At 38.5% G+C, this 20,012-nt stretch overlaps 2 protein-coding genes across 3 annotated transcripts in view; one reads left to right on the top strand and one right to left on the bottom strand.

The window, feature by feature from the left end:
- The first annotated feature begins 7,495 nt into the window (after nucleotides 1-7,495).
- Nucleotides 7,496-13,181, top strand: foxh1 (forkhead box H1). 2 transcript variants are annotated; one of them, XM_059530641.1, is made up of 4 exons: nucleotides 7,496-7,592; nucleotides 8,918-9,339; nucleotides 10,425-10,529; nucleotides 10,614-13,181. In XM_059530641.1, exons 2-4 carry the CDS (start codon nucleotides 8,989-8,991, stop codon nucleotides 11,559-11,561), a joined length of 1,404 nt encoding a protein of 467 aa, XP_059386624.1. In that variant the 5' UTR covers nucleotides 7,496-7,592; nucleotides 8,918-8,988; the 3' UTR covers nucleotides 11,562-13,181. The 2 variants fall into 2 exon arrangements, with proteins under 2 accessions (XP_059386624.1, XP_059386623.1); XM_059530640.1 differs by having other exon boundaries at nucleotides 7,566-7,592; nucleotides 8,876-9,339.
- A 4,497-nt stretch (nucleotides 13,182-17,678) lies between these two features.
- Nucleotides 17,679-20,012, bottom strand: part of oplah (5-oxoprolinase, ATP-hydrolysing) — a 45,710-nt gene continuing 43,376 nt past the window's right edge. The window contains exons 23-26 of the mRNA XM_059530638.1: nucleotides 18,821-18,978; nucleotides 18,577-18,737; nucleotides 18,368-18,465; nucleotides 17,679-17,865 (exon numbers count right to left, since the gene is read on the bottom strand). Coding sequence (XP_059386621.1) covers nucleotides 17,767-17,865; nucleotides 18,368-18,465; nucleotides 18,577-18,737; nucleotides 18,821-18,978 — 516 coding nt within the window. The 3' untranslated portion in view covers nucleotides 17,679-17,766. The remainder of the gene's footprint in view (nucleotides 17,866-18,367; nucleotides 18,466-18,576; nucleotides 18,738-18,820; nucleotides 18,979-20,012) is intronic.

Below are 20,012 nucleotides of genomic sequence, written 5' to 3'. Positions count from 1 at the left end.
GTTTGCTAGCTATATTTATGTGCTGTTCTCTCCAAAACTTTTTCTCAAGAGACATATTTTCTTTCACTTGATGAGGAGAAGACAGGGAATTTGGTTTTATCAAAGGAAAACACCAAAAGTAAGTGTTTTACCTCGTTTACATTATGTAACTTATTTTATAAGATGATATTACTTTATGATGATATTTAAATGCTGTGCTCGCCTAACCGTTTCTCACAGATTTGAATTGCTATGCAGTGCAGATGCAGAGGTTGCTTGAGAAGGAAAAGACCAGAAGTAAGTTAAGCGTTTTACCTCATTTAAAATATGTATTTTATAACATCATATTGATTTATAGCGACTTTAATCAGCGTCGAAATATTACAATATTTAAAACAATTAACACAGCATCCATTTTTTCCCATCATAATTATCATCATATCATAAAAAACACAAATAATGGCATCACTGTCCATTACCGTTCCTTCTTGTGATGGTTTTTGTGGTTGTTTGTTAATCTAGTTAATCTAAATGATTTATAACATCTTTATTTTTATTCAAATATAAATAAAAAATAATTTATGTCTGTCCTCTATAATTTGTAAATATTTCTTTAGCCATCTGAACAGATAATGGTTTTGTCCCCATGATTAATTGTGATAAGGAACCACATTGTGTCCCTCCCCCAAAGGAAATCTGGATTATTATTTATTTAATTTATTTATTATTTACAATATTATATAGGTGTAGTTCCACACATTACAGATGGGAAACCATGCAGGGGCAATATTGTAAAGCTTGTTCTTAAGTGTAAAGCTTGTTCATAAAGTCTCATTTATGCACATTCATTTTGATAGACAAAGCCCTGCCTCAGCGCAATTAGATCAGCACGGAATTCAGGAATTGTGACCTATTTCCCAGTAAGACAGACTTTTTTTACAACAAAAATATATACATTTACAGTGAGTTCAATGCTTTTCCCTAAATGGATAGTTCAAATTTAAATAATCATTTACTAACCCTTGAATTTGTCCTATGTCATATGTTTCTTTGTCAGACCACAAAAGGAGATTTAAATAAAATGTCCCGAATGTGCTTGCCCTTATAATCTCAGTCTATGGTAAATAACATCAAGCTTTTAAAACAGTAGCAAAAGTATAATAGAGTGGTCTTATTGTAACAAGGAGTCTGAGGCGTTTGGATCCATATACAGCATTTATTAAACAGAATGGTCATACAGGCAGAGATCAGGAATGGCGTCAGGTGTGTCAGGGATAACCAGAAACAAGCAGAGATCGGGACAGGCAGCGGAGAATCAGAGTCGGAATAAACAGTCCAAAAGGTCAAAACACAGAAATAACAAACACAGGGAAAATGCTCGGAAATGTCAGATTGGCTAAACAAGACTTCGCAGTGAGTGAGATGAGTGTGCTGCTTTTATGTTTGTGTGTAAATGAGGTGCAGGTGTGGCAAGGAAATTGGCTGATGAATGAGGTGCAGGTGTGGCAGGGTGATTGTGATGCAGTGACTCATGGGTAATGTAGTTCGGGTGTGGTGCAACAGTTTGAGAGGTGCTAGTGTCCAAGTGACAACTGGTGGTGAATGGGTGGAATGGTCCGGACTGGAGTGCCCTCTACTGAAGCTCATGGGCACTCCATCTAATGATCGTGACTTAGCCCCCCCCCAAAGGAGCGGCTTCCAGACACTCAAAACAATCTAGGAGGGCGGTGGAGCGGAGGCGGAACAGGGGGAGGGATGGAGGGCCAGGTCCATGAAGAAGTGCCATGGTCGGGGACCGGGGCAGAGCAGGCAGAACTGGAGCCCTTCCTGGGCCTAACTCAGGAAAACAGGAGCCCCTCCTGGGCCTGACATAGGAGACAGGGGCCCGCCATGGTCTTAACTCGGGAACAGGAGCCCGCCATGGCCCTAACTCGGGATCAAGGGTCCACCAAGGCAGAGCAGGTGGCGTGGGAGCCCACCAGAGAGGAGCAGGTGGAGCTGGAGCCCATCAGGGAGGAGTAGAGGACCACCACAGCCGAGAAGATGGGACAGAAGCCCACCAGGGCGGAGCAGAGGACCACCACAGCCGAGCAGACGGGACAGAAGCCCACCAGGGCGGAGCAGAGGACTACCACAGTGGAGTCGATGGCACCGGACAGCAAGTCTGCTCAGGTGGGACTGAAACAGAGAACATTAACAGGTTAATAGCGGCCTCCGTGGCCGTGATGAGATGGTAGCTGGCCTCCGTGGCCATTACAGGGCAGGCGGTTAGTTCATGGAGGACCTCCGTGGCCATGACAGGACAGACAGAGAGTTGGTGGATGGTCTCCGTAGCCCAGACCGGAATGAATGAGAGCTCAGTGACGGCCTCCCTGGCCGTGACAGGATAGGACGAGAGCTCTGAGATGTGACGAGGCTCTGGGAGTTCGGCTGAGATGTGATGAGGCTCTGGTAGATCTGTGGTGATTTGATTGGGTTCATGAAGATCAGCGGTGACTTGACTGTGCTCATGAAGATCGTTGTTGACTTGACTCGGTTCCTGAGGATCGACGTTGACTTGACTCGGTTCCTGAGGATCGACGGTGACTTGACTCGGTTCCTGAGGATCGACGGTGACTTGACTCGGTTCCTGAGGATCGACGGTGACTTGACTCGGTTCCTGAGGATCGACGGTGACTTGACTCGGTTCCTGAGGATCGACGGTGACTTGACTCGGTTCCTGAGGATCGACGGTGACTTGACTCGGTTCCTGAGGATCGACGGTGACTTGACTCGGTTCCTGAGGATCGACGGTGACTTGACTCGGTTCCTGAGGATCGACGGTGACTTGACTCGGTTCCTGAGGATCGACGGTGACTTGACTCGGTTCCTGAGGATCGACGGTGACTTGACTCGGTTCCTGAGGATCGACGGTGACTTGACTCGGTTCCTGAGGATCGACGGTGACTTGACTCGGTTCCTGAGGATCGACGGTGACTTGACTCGGTTCCTGAGGATCGACGGTGACTTGACTCGACTCTGAAAGAGCCAACGTGACTAGCCCTGACTCCGGAGGGTCCACGAGCACCTGACTAGACTCTGAAAATTAAACGGTCACCTGACTAGACTCTGGAGGGTCAACAGGAACTAACCCTGACTCTGGAAGGTTGACGGTGACTAACCCTGACTTTGGAGGGTTCATGACCTCGTCGACGGGGCTGGCGGCCATCTTGTGCAGTGTCGCTGGGCTGGCGGCCATCTTGTGCAGAGGCGCTGGGCTGGCGGCCATCTTGTGCAGAGGCGCTGGGCTGGCGGCCATAACAGGACAAGGTTCAGGAGTGGTGGATACTGCAAAAGTGAACCAGAATCGTAACCAGAAACAAGCAGAGATCGGGACAGGCAGCAAAGAATCAGAGTCGGAATAAACAGTCCAAAGGTCAAAACACAGGAATAACAAACACAGGGAAAATGCTTGGAAATGTCAGACTGGCTGAACAAGACTTCGCAGTGAGTGAGTGTGCTGCTTTTATGTGTGTGTGTAAATGAGGTGCAGGTGTGGCAAGGAGATTGGCTGATGAATGAGGTGCAGGTGTGGCAGGGTGATTGTGATGCAGTGACTCATGGGTAATGTAGTTCGGGTGTGGTGCAACAGTTTGAGAGGTGCTAGTGTCCAAGTGACAACTGGTGGTGAATGGGTGGAATGGTCCTGACTGGAGTGCCCTCTACTGAAGCTCATGGGCACTCCATCTAATGATCGTGACACTTATGTATCATGTTATGTATATTCCAAGTTTTCTGCAGGTATACAATAAGATTTGGTGAGAAACATACTGAACTTTTTCATATTATTTAACAAACATCCTGACTTGATTGTTGGTCTCTGTGCATGACTTTGTGTTCATGAGACACTAGTCAGTTACCTCTGAATTGCATACAAGTTGTGAAAAAAATCAAGATTAATAAAAATGTTACATAAAAAAAAAACTAAGCATGGAAATCCCCCAAAAAGTATCTGTGTACTTTCTTCACTGACTCTGGACTGAAGCTTCGGTTGTCATGAGAGTCAAAATGACAGATGATGACGTAATAACTTCCTGTTGCAATGAGCACAACAGATATATTTACCTCAGAGAAAAAAGCACATAGATTGTATTTTATTTTGTGTTTTTATTCATCTTAATTGTTCACAACTTGTTTGCTTTTCCTAGTTGAGTTGGATTGAATTGCGTGTCATGAACGCACATACATGCCTAGGAACCAGCAGTCGGGTAAATAAATGATGACATCATTTTTATATTTGGGGGCAAAATAACCCTTAAAACAAATTGTTCACCTGAATTGTTGTTTACTTATACTCATGTTATTCCACAGACACCATGTACGACATGGATACAGGTTTGAAACCACATGAAGATTAAAAAAAAAAAAGATTGTTTTGAGTAAACTATTATTGTATTGTATTTGATCCTTGTCTCTGATATTTCACTTGTTAATAATAGCTTTGATAAATAGATGTGAAGTGATACTGTTTTTTTCTCCGAAGCACTTTTGTGATGCTGCAAGTGGGAGTGGATTTAGAAAGAGACTACTTTCTCCAAGGAGGTCCAAAGATTTATCTGACTTTGTTCAGTGATCAGTAACATACATTCAGCCAGGGCCACCCATAGGGGAGTGCAACTGGTGCGGTCACACCGGGCCCCGCACTTGAGGGATAAACGGACTGAATGCACCCCCCACCACCCCAAGAACGCAATCAAGCCGAGGGGGGCATTGCTCCCTACTTCGCACCGGGCCCCACATCAGCTAAGTACGGCCCTGCATTCAGTTTTGATGGTAATTAATGAGATGCTATGGTTTAAGCAGATAAATGTAAGCACAATTAACCGAATGATATTCAGAATAAATATAAACCAAATAAGAATACGTATTTTGTGCCTTTGCACTGATTTGCTTTGACATTATGTTTTAATTTTTGTAAGAACATGTTGTTTACGTGTACTGAAACCCTGAATGTGAAGACATTTTGGTGCAGAAAATAAAGAGTTACAACTTTTCAGTTTAAATAAAGAAAATGTAAACATGCATTGATTTGTGTATTAATTAATATATATATATATATATATATATATATATATATATATATATATATATATATATATATATATATATATATATATATATATATATATATATTATTATTTTATTATTTTATTTTATTTTTTTTACCTGTACATTGAACACCTGAACCTGAAATTTAAGTACATTATTCACAGAGTACATTTTAACACCATGCTGGATTTACAAAATAAACTCTTTCAGTGTTAAAATGTACTCTGTGAGTAATGTACATATTTCACACTTTCAAAAGTGTTATTTTAACTACAAAATGGAGGTTATATATACATTTCAGGGGTTTTACTTTTGACTGGAATTGAGTTTAATTTTACACTGGCTTTTTTGCTGTGCAATTTATTACATAATCTGCATAATTTTTTAGAATTGCATGCTGAAAAAACAAGTAATCTCGTTTGATTTTCTTACATTTTACAGTATTTAGACATGCCCCAAATGTTGGCCCCAGGGTTACCAAAAATATTTTCATAGAAACTAAAATAAAGAAAAAATCACAAACTTCTAACCATTTCAGGACTAACATTTCTATCTCACACATCCAACAAGCTTATGTAATGAAAACAAATAAACAAATAAAATACAGAGCAAATACAAATTCCATTAAAATGACGAACACATATTTCTTGCATATGCAAATTTCAACTGATTTACCAAAAAAAAAAAAAAAAAAAACAATGTTTCTGTGCTCTAAAAGTAGAGTTCTGGTGAATTGAGCTGTCTTTTGATTTAGACAGAGTTAACTCATATGGACAGCCCTCACAGCAGGCAGGTTACACACCAGCTTATCTGTTTATTAACTCACAGGGCTCATAAAAGTGTCATGAACACTAGTCAGCAATTACTGCTGCAATAGCGGAACATTGGGTCATATAAACAAGACTTAGCTGAAAGTGATTTGATAACAGTCTATGGATAACCTTCAGGTACTTATAATGTTAAACTAAACGAAGAAAACAATTTAAGGGAAAAGATTCAAGTGAAAATCCAGGAAGAGTCTGATCATTTAAGATGAAGCATTTAATCTGGTGACCCTAATGACCTCACAGCGTCTTCTGATTTTTTCCAGAGGGACACAGGAAATAGAGTCCTCTGGTTTTCTTTACATTGCTGAAGTGAAGAAGTTCCGCTTACTGATTCCAAGAAGATGTACAGTACAGATCAAAAGTTTGGACACACCTTCTCATTCAAAGAGTTTTCTTTATTTTCATGACTATGAAAATTGCAGAGTCACACTGAAGGCATCAAGGGCTATTTGACCAAGAAGGAGAGTGATGGGGTGCTGCGCCAGATGACCTGGCCTCCACAGTCACCGGACCTGAACCCAATCGAGATGGTTTAGGGGTGAACTGGACCGCAGACAGAAGGCAAAAGGGCCAACAAGTGCTAAGCATCTCTCTGGGAACTCCTTCAAGACTGTTGGAAGACCATTTCAGGTGACTACCTCTTGAAGCTCATCAAGAGAATGCCAAGAGTGTGCAAAGCAGTAATCAAAGCAAAAGGTGGCTACTTTGAAGAACCTACAATATGACATTTTCAGTTGTTTCACACTTTTTTGTTATGTATATAATTCCATATATAATTCCACGTGTTAATTCATAGTTTTGATGCCTTCAGTGTGAATCTACAATTTTCATAGTCATGAAAATAAAGAAAACTCTTTGAATGAGAAGGTGTGTCCAAACTTTTGGTCTGTACTGTATATAACATGAGAATTGTATTATGTTGCTATAATACTTGGCAAATCAACATATACTGCAACTAGCGTTAATACTTTCATAAACTCACTTTGTGTCCTTTATTATTATTATTTACTATTAATGCAAGAGACAAACCTACAATTTCACAGTTGTGCAGTTGTAAATGCAATTTATTTTCTAACTCAAGAATGTTTGTCTTTTTGTGCTAGTTTTATCTAGACTACATGTTTGTATTTCATGGCTAAAAGAGAAATAACTAAATTAAAAATGGCATGTACTTTCAGCGTGGATTTATTATAATGATTTCTGCATTGTTTTCTAAGAACCAGCATTGGTTTTATACAACAAACGAAATCTTGAACATCGTTAAACTGTCAAAATACTATGTGCTAATTAGTTTATGTAATTTGGATTTTTTTTTATTTATTAGCCTATTATTTTTATTACTATTATTATATTGCTCTAATTTTATAAAATGTTCCCTAAGATTCGTGAATAGTTCTAGGGCTTTTTCGAATGTACCTTATGCATTTAATTGTTTATTTATTTAATTATTTATTTTTAATAAGTGAAGTTGAATTATGAAGTTAGTAAATAAATGAATATTAAGGTAACATATATGTAATTTTAAAATTATGTAGCTAGGTTTTGGACAGGTTAGTTAGTAAATGCAGAGTTGTTTGTTTGTCCAATCAGGGTTGAGCGTTCGTTTGATTAGAACGTCACGTTATCATTACGCAAATGAGCTGTAGATTCTCAAACAGTCAGAGAGAAGCGAGTGAATGTAGCTAATCAATACCGCAGGTAAGACACGCGTCCGTTCACGCTTAACAGCTACAGCAGCTTCCTTTAACAGAACTTAGTGTTTCTCTGTAAAATGTAAAAAAGAGTGTATGCTACGATGAAAATCAGTAAATAAATGAAGCACTTGCAAACGTGAAATAGGCTAAATGAATCGCGATTCGGTGATCCTATATATATATATATATATATATATATATATGCTACAATAAAATATTGTTCCCTAATTTTTTTTTTTAATTAAGAAAACTTTCAAGAAGTGTGCTTGTGAAAGACACGTATCCCAATAAACGTGCGACAATAGTAGTCAGTATGTTGTCAATCTGTTTTCAAGGCGATTATCAGACTCTCGGTGTGATGAGTTTAGTTCTCATCCCTCTATTGTGTTTTGAACCCCTGCGACGGAAGAGATTCGCTCTAATCCAACTTGTTTTCTCTGTCTTGCTGAGATATGAGAGTCCTGCTTTAAATCCGAACCAATCCCCAAAAGACATTCCTTTCGGCCTGGGAAAGTCCACATCGTTTCCACGTTTCTCTATTTAATCATATTTAGGGCTGCTTTTTTCTTTACTCGTTAGTATCAAGTGCGCGTATTGATACACAGAGACGTGCTCCCTATTAGGTGATCGGGTTGCAGTTATTTCCTGATTGTTGATTGGGTGTTAATCTGTGTATTGTTTCCATCCGCGTATTATTCAGGCCTCTTTATATCTGACAGACAACATGGAAATGTTTTTCTCAACAAAAGATGTATGTAGGCTATGTTAGGTAAAGTGTAGCATTGATTTTAAGGGCAGTAACTGCATGTTTTGAACAGCATTTTAGCTTTGCAGTTCTCTCCACTAGTCTTGCGATGTGGCATTGGATTTTTAAAGTCTTATTTGCAGTGTTAGTTTATTTAATTTTTTTATGTATAGACATAATTGGATATACATGATTTAGATGTAAAATATTTTTTTTTACTAACTACCGTTGTCACATTCTCACACTGCTGTCACTGTCATATTGGCTATCTAGATGTGAAGTCTTTTATTCTATGGTTAGTTGAGCTGGTTCTTCTGTGACCTTGATTTGTTTGATTAAATGTATTTATTGCAAATGATCTTTAACCAAGTGCGAGATTTTGTTATTCCTATTCGCATTTCTTGCTTGGTGGAGAAAGGTCCATACAAGGAAAGGCCACTTAAGTTGTCTTTCATTAAATCTGATCTGATGTTTATCGTGTCCTCCCCCTCTTCCCCCGCGGTGACCGCGCATCGCGCCTCATTCTCACTCCCATTACGCAGCGGGATTGACATGAAACTGTGAATTGTTTGCTGGCCAAATAGAGTTGACCTGGAGCCAGCAGTCTGAGGGTCTGAGGAGCGACCATCCCTGCCTCCTCCCCCTCTACATCAGCATGACAAAGCACTGGGGGGGTCCGGGCTCGTTGGCACCACCCGTGATCACTGTAGGAGCAGGAGCCCTTGACTGCAGAACCAGCTATTCCTCTTCCAACCTCAGCTGTCACTGCACTACAAACCCACTGCTGGAGTACGGTGGCCGGCTGGAAAGGTCCACAGGGATGGCGCAGGACTCCTGTTACAGAGCCAAACCGTCGGATCGGAGCGCATGGGAAATGCACGATGGAAACTCCGGTGGAGGAAAGAAGAAGAACTACCAGCGTTATCCGAAACCACCTTACTCTTACCTGGCTATGATTGCCATGGTCATCCAGAACTCACCGGAGAAGAAGCTCACTTTGTCAGAGGTAGGTTATCTTCACATGCGCGCAACGCGCAACTTCTGTCTTTTTAAATTGTTCAAATTAATCAGAAATGTGAATGAACTTTAACTGTCACAGTTTGTTTGCGTTATGCCCTAATTCATACGCCATTTAAGATATTTAGGCTATAAGATATTTTAAATTCAGCATTTCAACTGAAATGATTATTATCAAGTCCGTGACATCCACTTTTACATTTTTTTTTACAAGTCGTACTGCAGAAAATTTATTTTTTTAGGATCGTATTGGAGGATTTCTTTAAGGTTTAAAGTTCTAAATGAATACAAATTCCATTAGCATCTCCTTGAAACACAGTAATTACCTTTCAAATTTGTATAAATCCTAGTGGGCCGTCATAACACTGACGTTAATTTCCAGAAAGAAAGTACAGGACCGTTTACATGTGAAGTTTTAGTGCGTGTTGTACATTCAAATCAGCCTGGGGCACGTAATCTGTCTCATGTCTGGATCTCGATGGGGTTTGTGTTGTGAATAGTGAAAGCAGATGCCGATACTCTATCATGCTGATAGCTGTGGCTGGAATCACACTGTGCCGCAATTACTACGCAATTGTTCCGAAATGTCACAAGTTGTAAGAATCTGCGATCGGGATTAACAGTTTGCTGATTATTCAAGAGTGACTCCTGTGTATTTTTGTTAATGATGTGAGGTAGGGCCTGCTGCTACAGGTCACCGGACTCGACTTTTCTTTAAATAAAATTGCAATAAAATTCTGTTTTAAACATATTTTTAAAACTACTTTTACCCATGGTTAAACTGGTAAAATATGTAAATTAGGCAAACTCCTGTTCACTGTTCGAGATTACATATAAATGTCACCACACAGAAAAAAGTCACTTTTTAAAATGTGATTTACAAATATATAGGCCTATGCAAGCACACACTGTTGGCTTTTTGAAAATGTAGCAGGCAGTCAAGATTCATTCATTCTCATTGATATACTTACTCGGCTGTCTGTTTAGAATCTATACTGTTTAGAAACTATGGCTAATAATAATAATAGTAATGATGTTTTTAATAACTATGAATAAATTGTCTTCTTCAAACAGATTTTGAAGGAGATCAGCACTCTCTTTCCATTCTTTAAGGGAAATTACAAAGGCTGGAGGGACTCAGTCCGACACAACCTGTCGTCTTACGACTGCTTCGTGAAGGTTTGTGTTTAACTTCAGGTGACTGACAGAAAATGTGTTAGTTTCACATTAGTTTGACATTATCTTGTTGCCCCTCCTCTCTAGGTGCTTAAGGATCCTGGTAAACCCCAAGGTAAAGGTAACTTTTGGACTGTTCAAGTGAGCCGAATTCCCCTGGAGCTGCTGAAAAGACAAAATACGGCAGTGTCCCGTCAAGATGAAACTATCTTTGCTCAGGACCTGGCCCCGTACATCTTTCAAAGTTACACTCAGTCGAACAAGTCTAAACCTCTTTCCGCTGACCTCTCCTCACCCCCTGTCCCCACTCGTCACAGCCCACCCCCATCAGAGGACCCCTATCGTCCCAAACTGGACTCCACATTTGCTATAGATTCTCTCCTGCATAGCCTCAGGCCTGCCAATTCTGCTGGGGAAGAGCCCCGAGAGAGGGAAGGTTGGGGCATCAGGCCCCCGCCACACAAACGCTCTACCACTCCACCACGCCATTGTAACGCCTCGTATAATTGCAGTTCATCAGCCAGCTCCGTCAGTCCTGCCTCAGATTTGTCAGACGAGGACTGGAGAGGGGTGACGCTCGTTGGGAAAAGATTGAGTGAACGAGGATCAACTTCAGACCGATTCAGTGACTCCTGCCCCCCGCCAAACAAAAGCTCCAAACGCGGCACCACACCTCCATGGGAGCTACCGACTTCCTACGCCAAGTACACCCCTCCCAACGCGGTAGCCCCTCCTAGTATGCGCTTTAACGGAAACCCGTTCATGCCACTGGGCGGTATTCCGTTCTATGGTTACGGTGGTGCGCACGTCACTTCATCACACTTGATTGGTCACCCTTACTGGCCCATCCTACCAAATGGGCCTGTTTCTATACAAGCCCCGCCCCTCCTAATGGACTTGGACAGTATGCTGCAATCTGTTCCGCCCAATAAAAGTGTGTTCGATGTGCTTGGCCCCAACAATCAAACTGCTCATCCACCTCCAAACCAGTATGCCCTTCAGAACGGACCTTCTCTTTGCAAATATTCTCTTTAAACTGTTCATAGTCCTAAATGGGTTCTCATCTTTGGCACTGCTAAGGTTCACACAAAGATTTGCAACCACTAATGCTGCGATCACTGTATACTCAATCTGTGAAATGTCTCAGGGATTTCTTTGAGAAAATCCTGAACTGAACTGTTAAGGGCCAATATTGACCAAAGATTCTACCCAATCAATGTTCATTCATGTGACTTTCTTTGACACAACTACTACCTCAGACTGTTAATGTCAGTGGGGAGGCACATTAGCGGCTCTTTTGTTTCCTGAATGGACCCTTGTAATGTTTGGGGACAATCAATGAATTACTTGATAAGACCAATTGAATGTTGTCTGTTTGTAGGCTTGAAGTATAGTGTTTGTGATTGCTTTACCTCCCTACAAATCAACCAGAAATGGTGTGCTGGACATTTGTTAGGATTAGGAATGTGTTCGTGTGTGAATGTGTTCTTTTAAAACTGCAAGGGACCTGCAAAGTTTACATAAACTTTTATGCCATGAATGTCACTTTTTATATGTTGGTTTTAGCAGGGTAAACAGATTTTTTTGAGATCTTGACTTTTTGTATGGCTTTTCTGACATGATTATGTGTGCTTAAAACACTTTCATTTCACCCCCGACTCCACTTGGTAAAGTCCAATCTCAGGCTCTGATAACAATGGTGGAGGCTTGACAGATCTGATGAGATCCAGTCTTGCGTGGTTTTTTCTGGCATGCATTCACTTTGAAGAACTGTAATTAGAGCCATTTTTATCAGTGCACTGTCTCAAAGTCTTATCACGACTCTGTGTCCCTGTGGAGTGTAGGTGCTGTAACTATGATTTTTATAATCTGGTCATCAAATGCCTTTTGTAAATAAAGGTTTGCTGCCTTTTAATCATGCATGTCTGCATGATACTGTCCAGAAGCTCATATTGAGCGATTTGATCAGTAATTAAATGTTAGGGTCATTTAACTGGGTGCTCTGTGGTTGTCCCTCCGTCTGGTGCACGTCATCCCACCACCACCTCCTGCTGTTTTTTTCTGTCCTGTCCTCCCTTAAATCACTCATTCATACCCCCAACACTTCCACCCTCTTACAGGTCCATTCTTTGTAAGGGATCTTAAGTTTCAAGTATTTGGGAAATCTCAGTTTCTGGGTGATTTGTTTTGACTGACTTTTGAGTCTTTTTTCATGTATTGTTTTTGTGTCATGCAAGCAGTCAGACTGTATATCACTGATGAATATGCTTCAGATTTGTTAATTTTAGGTGTAATGCGTGAAAACATGTCCAGGAGCTTCCTGTATAAAGTTTTGCGTTCATCTTAAGTGTGTGTGTATTGCCTTTTGTTTACAGATTGCAGGGAAAGTGAAAATATAAATATCATGGACAAAGCGTGAGTGACAGTATTTCTCACAGCAAATGCTTGTTTGTAACTGTTATTTTACTTTGCATTTGGAGTCTATCAAATGTTTTTTCAAATGTTGTGATCATGTGTTCTTCTGCCTGAGTCACATAAACTTTGTGGTTTGAGAAGCTCTCCAAAGACAATATTTTTCTTAAAGCCAGTAATGAAATTGACTGAATCCTGATAGAAATGAAAAAAATTAAGAGTAATAAATCAAATGATACCTGATATGATTTATATTCATCTGTCAAAACAACTTTCTATTTTAAAGTAACTCCACAGAAAGAAAGATCCAGTGGAACAAGAATAATCAATAAAAAAACTAATGAAAATGCTGAAAAAATAAATATTAAGATGTAATCCATGCTTGATAAGATTCTTCAGAAGTTATCCAATCAAAATTAAAGCATTAATTTAATGTGAAACAATATCAAAACATTCTGTGTGCGTTAGGCTTATTTCGAACACGGGTGGGTTTAAATGTAGGGCCTACCTCACAGTGCACTCACTTTTACGTTTGTGAAAAAAAGCCTTGGGACAGTAAAAGATTTAGGTAGGTTCCATACGGTAATTTTCCATGTGCCTGGATGTAGAAAATTTGAAATCGCAATTAATCTACTAATTTCGAATTCGTATGATTTTTAGGTAAAAGCATCAGCAGATCCAGTTCATACGACATCGCAGCCAATTAACCAAATCGTAAATTATTGCTTTAAACACAATTTAGGAGAATTCACCCTAAACATAACACAATTAAGAATATAATTAGGCTTACAAAAACACGTCACAGACAGACAAACAAGTGTAGCCTATTTATTTATTATTATTATTTATTTTGCAAGAAAAAAATAAATTGTGCTTTTATGAACATTTGTTCACTTTCGAGGGGTCAGAATCAAATGATCCAAAATAGCTTAGCTAATCCTTTTGAAATGTTTCGAGGCCTTCGTTTTTAAGCTCTGTTTAAAGGTTAGCTACAAATTGACTTGGCAAAAATTAGATTCTCGAAAATGAAAGCTATTATTTTATTCAATTTCTTATATCGCAATTCAATCTAATCACTTCTTGACAACTGTCCTTAATTGTTGCCCTAACGGTGGATAGGCTTTATTTTATTTTAATACTTGCGCTTTTATATAAAGAATGGTTTAATTAACCTTGCGCTCATTAAAATATTAAATAATCCACGGAACATTTCCATTCCACAAAAGGTTTTTTATTGCGGAAGAAATGTAGGCTACATTAGATTTTTTAAATGTCCTTTATCTCTCTCTCTCTCTCTCTCTCTCTCTCTTTTACACACGCAACGAAAAATAAAGGTTGTTTTATATGGTTCATATATGGACTCCTTTTTGGAACCTTTATTTTTAATACTTGTTTAGATATATTCAGTTCGATTCCCAGGGAATGCAAATAATAAAAAATGAAAATATAAGATAAAAAAAAAACGTTTTACAAAAATATTTGAGTGGAGTTCATTTTTCTTTCTCCTAAAAGACACTTTTGAACAACATTGGAGTTGGGAACAAGGCTCTGTGAAGCACCTTGTGCAAAAATCGAAGCACAAAGTGACCCTTCACAATCATCGAACAGCGCTGTTTTTGAGTAGATAACATTATGCTTAATATTTATTCGGATCTCGACTGACTCAACTGATTATTTGTAGCATTTATAGCATATCATTACTATTATTTTCCAAAATATGCTTGAATATGTGTAAATGGATGAACAATCTACACTTGCAGAAATATCGGCAAAAATAAACAGACATCACAAAATATATTCATAATAGGCTATTCGATCTATAAAACGTTAACAACCGCTGCTTGAGCGCGTCATGGAATTTATTTCCACACAAGATGCATTTTAAAAGCGGAATTTCTATATTTCGTTCCGCCGATTCTTAAAATTCCCGTTTGAAGATTCATAAGCAGGCTGAGGCAGTGGCGGCTCCAGACAATTTTGATTGGGGGGGGGGGAATGGGGGGTCCTGGTCATTTCAAGGGGGTTCTCATGAAAACCAACAAAAAATACAGTGGACACGGCTAATAACTGCATATTACTGCATCGAAAATACATTTCGGTCCAAAAAATAGCAAAAACTATAACTTTATTCAGCATTGTCTTCTCTTCAGTGTCTGTTGTGTGAGATTTCAAAACACTGTAGTGTAGTGATATCCGGTTCACGAAGGAATCATTCAATGTAACCGGATCTTCTTGAACCAGTTCACCAAATCAAACTGAATTGTTTGAAATGGTTCGCGTCTCCAATAAGCATTAATCCACAAATGACTTAAACTGTTAACTTTTTTTAACGTGGCTGACACTCCCTCTGAACAGGGCCGTGCAGAGACCTCTGGAGGGGCAGGTGCTCAAAGTAAAAGGGGCACATGGAACAAGGCTTTAAATGGCGCTGTTCAAAATATCAACACAGCAATATATTGTGATGCATTCCTTGCTGATTCGCGTATCGATATGGATGATTATGTATTGATACAGCAGCAAATGCTTTGATGCAGTTTTGAAAAAGAAACAATAGTTTAAAATAATAATAGCTCTGGGATTAAAAACTGAAATGTCTTAAATTGTCCCAACCCGATGGCTTTTTCTTCTCTGTTCGACAGAATAATTAAGAACAGCGGTTATAGTAAAAAATATATTAAACGCTCGTGCCTCTACATTTTCCTCTTTCTCACCAGCCTCTGTCTCCTGGCTTGCTGTTCCCTGTTCTCTTTCTGTCACTTGTGCCTCTACATTTCCCTCTTTTTCTTCCTCTATCTCCATCTCCTCATCTGATCTATTACTTTACAATCTCTGTCCATCTAGGAACAAGGCTCAATTTACTATTTCATAATTAATCTATTATTTTAACCATCACTACTACTTTTGCACCTAATCAATAAGTCCACCTTAAATATTGATACAAAACATTAAAAAACTGATACACTGGAATATAGTGATTAATATTATTATTACTGTTGTAGTTGTTTAAAATTGAACACCTTTGCGATGTAAACAAATGACAGGGTACATTTGTTATTCATATCCTTCATACTGCACTTTGATGTCAGGTATATTATGCATTTTTTGTTGACATTGATATTTTTAAATTTATTTCCAGAGAGATATTATTGAGTTTACAAGCTAAAGTGGTCTAGCTGTTGTAAACACTGTTGCTATTGTAGAAAAAAACATATTTGCGTCACATTTAAAATATAATTATATTTTAATTCATTTCTGAATTGTTTTTATTTTTATAATGATAATTCAGAGAATGAGAATATCTGAATAAGCCTTACCCGTGTTGTGATAATTATTTTAAGGCACTCAACGTGTAAAAAAATAAATAAGTACTGTAATATAATAAAAGTTTAGTCAAATAACATAAAAATGACCCCTCGATGCCTGTGAAACTTTTCTCCCTCAAACAGCACACTTGCGTTACTTCTACACTACAGGCTACACACAGCAATATAAACAAGATATCTGCATGTTCTCACATCACATCGTTCTTGTAAAATAATAAGTAAATAAAAATAAAAATCACTTCGCTGAGAATGAAACACCACTTACCAGCTGCCAGGGTGTTGAAAATATCCTCTAACAATTAAAAAATGTGCGTGCGACGTGAGCAATCGTCCCGCTCGGATGAGTTCGTCGTCGTCAGGTGAAAGGTCATCATGTTGGTCATTTTATTTACGGCTAAATTATTATTCATAAATTGGACTAATATTATGATTGGGCGTGGGCAGGCATTCACAAAAAGGGGCAAAGGAGCAGGTGCTCAAGTGAACCGGTTCTTTCGGACAATTGGATCCAATAAACCAGTTGAAAAAAAAAAACAGTTCACCGGTACTTTTGCGCTCGATGTAATGTCATTGGCGATGACTGCCCTTCATTTAAGCCCTCGGTTTACCCGCGCTTATAACATTAGCACAGAATCAGTTTAAAATCAATCACCATCATCAGCTCCTCGGTTCTCGAATCAGACGCGTCGGACAGAAATGGTTCTCGGTTCAGTGTACGAATAAATGTCAAAATAATTATTACTTATATTGTTCTGCGTAGTTTGAAGATATATTTTTTTTTAATCTTTATCCGGGATATATATATATTTTTTAATCAGGAAGAGGATGGGGGGGGTCAAAGCGTTTTTTTGCAGGGTCTTGAGACCCCCCAAGACCCCCCCTGCCGCCGCCGATGGGCTGAGGCACTTTTCCCTTGATCAGCCAGTGATGTCATAAACACACCCGGTGTTTGATTGACATTCTCTCATGTGTCTGTCGCGCAGAAAGAAAAAATAATAATTCGGAACTACATAGAGAAATGAATGATTGAAGTAAAACTGATTTTTCATTTATTTGTAGGTATAAAGCCGTAAATATTATCTTGGCCTTTGGTATATTTTGTTGTTTTTATTTATTTACAAATATTTGGAATTTGAAATAAGTTCCAGCGTTTGTTTGGGAAATGATATACAATCGTATACAGTTGTCTTATGCTGGAGCCCATCGGGCTTTAGTAAGGTTAACACCCCAAAAAGGTGTTAACACCCATTACTATGATCTCATTATCAATGATTCCCACCCAGCTCATGGTAACAGCATAACATTTGACTGTATTCAGTTAATACTGATCACTCATTCTGTCACTACTGTACATTGTCTATAACAAACCTTTGTAAAGCACTGTAGCAGATAAAAAAAAAAACCCACTTTATATAAGAGGTTTCAATAGACTTTATTTCAGCTGTCTTCAGAAACCGTTTCTATTGTTCCTTTTGTTTCCTGTTCTTAAACTGTGTTCTGTGTTCCTACAGGCAACGGCGTTTAGAAGGAAGCTGATGGTCTTCATCCTGTTCATCCACACTTCCATATCCACCTCCTCCAGGGGTGAACAGACTGAACATGTCCTGTCATGTATGCCAACATTTTAATGAAAATGTCTATAGTCAATAACTCACTTAACACAAAACCAGTCTAAAACAAAGACGTTTAAAGAAAGACAGAGTTGTTTAACCAGTTGTGATCATTAAGGGTGGAACATCCTTTTGTAGAATTAAAGAGCTTTTCCTGAACACTGACATGTATTCAAGACTATTTACATCATGGAATAAAGAAATAAAAAAATTAACCGCTGCTTATTATCTCACAATTCTGAGATTTACTCTGGCAGTTCTGAGAAAAAAAAATCAGAACTCTAAATTCTAAATTCAAAATCTAAATTCTTTTTCTCATTTTTCTTGCAATTCTAAGTTAATATATTGCACTTCTCAGTTTATAGCTTGCAAATAAAGTTAGAATTGTGAGACATTTTTATACTTTCTAATAGATATGATATGTTTATATCTATATAAAAAAAATTATTGATTTGAATGTATTTACAAGTATGCAAAAACACACAGTTTGTCTTACCCCAGGATCCAGGCTGATGGTATTCTTGGCCCCTAAATTTAAAACTCTGCCATTCGTTTTATGTAACAAATTTAGCCCAGGTGCTCCATTTTTACCTCCTAAATGAACCAAGAATTATATATATATATATATATTATATATACAGTATAATTATATACACACTTAAGCACATATATGAAAGCATATAAATATACTGCAGATGAAGGTACCATGTAGGCCATAGGGCTGTGTAGAACGCCTCTCCGTTAATATCGACAGAACCACTGGACTACGGAATCGAAGTTTCCGGGTCACACCATCACCGCCGCGGTACAGACCTGCCCCTCCGGAACCGGGCCGCAGGGAAAACTGCTCAAGAATCACTGGATACCTGAGACATCAACTGAACTTTAAAAATCTCTTATACATTATGAATGACTGGAACATATCTATAAGGCTGCTACAATGTCAGACCTGCTCTCCAGGATCTCAGGGTCAGTGATGCGTGTGTTTGTCATGTGAGTGTGAACGCCACTGCGCCCGTTCCAGGTTGGTCCCGCCCCTGCACCCCCGGCAACAGTCTCATAGTAACCACTGTTCTCACTGCCGAACGAAATGTTGTTCATGCAACCCTTAAAAAAGAATATGAGAGAATGCAATAAGTAGGATAATAAACAGCATCTAGAGTTTTTCGTTCCTTGTCAAAGGTGTACACTAGGGTACTAAAGATAATACTGATGATGCTTGTGTTTTATTTTTAGGGCTGGGTAAAAAAATAAAAATAATATTGATTTCTCAATTTTAACAGATTCAAATTTTTATGAAACAATATTGCTCCATACTTTCAATTAACTCCACAGTTGAACTGCTTAGGGGTTTGCAATATGACGGACATATTTAACTCCATTTTTATGCACAAACCAATATTTTACATACCAAATAGTAATTAAGCTTATTACTAGACCAAACTGTTATAAATTTAACAAAACCTCACAGGGGTCATCATTCACAATATCACCACAAAATGAATTAGTAACTCAACTGAACTAATAAATGAATAATTAATCATTTAGTTACTATAATTAATTAATAAGAAAGTAACTACTATAAGTGTATCCAATCGGTCCTGATAAGATACGTACTATGTAGCAAATCTCAACTGTCTGTATGTTATATTGTTGAAAAATGTAAACTATGTTATGACTCAGCAATATATTAAAAGTTGAATATACATCTTATTTCACCTGTATACATACATTATACTCATGTTAAACATTATATACACCATTTAGCAAATCTTGGCTGCATGATCATTTATATTGTTGTTAAATTTGAAATGTATTATTGTACAGCTCTCTATTTAAAGCTGGATATATACTCAACTTTATCCACATGCCTACAGTACATTCACATAATGATATATATTATAATATCAAGTTCATCTTAACTGCTTAATATTTTTATTTCGTCACAAAATGAAACTACAGTATCATCCAGGTCTTCATATCAATTTGGATATACAAGTATGGCTAACTATATCCACACACATATAGTATACTTGTGAAAGGCTATACATACTTCATAGCATATCTCAGCTGCATGATTGCTTGTATTGTTGTAAAATGTAAATCATATAATAGCTCAAGTCTAATCTGCTAAATGGGAC

This window comes from Carassius carassius, chromosome 39, assembly GCF_963082965.1.
Source record: "Carassius carassius chromosome 39, fCarCar2.1, whole genome shotgun sequence".
Lineage (NCBI taxonomy): Eukaryota > Metazoa > Chordata > Actinopteri > Cypriniformes > Cyprinidae > Carassius > Carassius carassius.
This window is presented reverse-complemented; position numbering and strand designations above follow the sequence as displayed.

Excerpts from the sequence above, each read along its gene's own strand:
- foxh1 (XM_059530641.1), top strand. The coding sequence starts at position 8,989 with ATGACAAAGCACTGGGGGGGTCCGGGCTCGTTGGCACCACCCGTGATC. Across the intron at positions 9,340-10,424 it reads AGAAGCTCACTTTGTCAGAG|ATTTTGAAGGAGATCAGCAC; the intron begins GTAGGTTATCTT and ends TTCTTCAAACAG. Across the intron at positions 10,530-10,613 it reads CTTACGACTGCTTCGTGAAG|GTGCTTAAGGATCCTGGTAA; the intron begins GTTTGTGTTTAA and ends CCTCCTCTCTAG.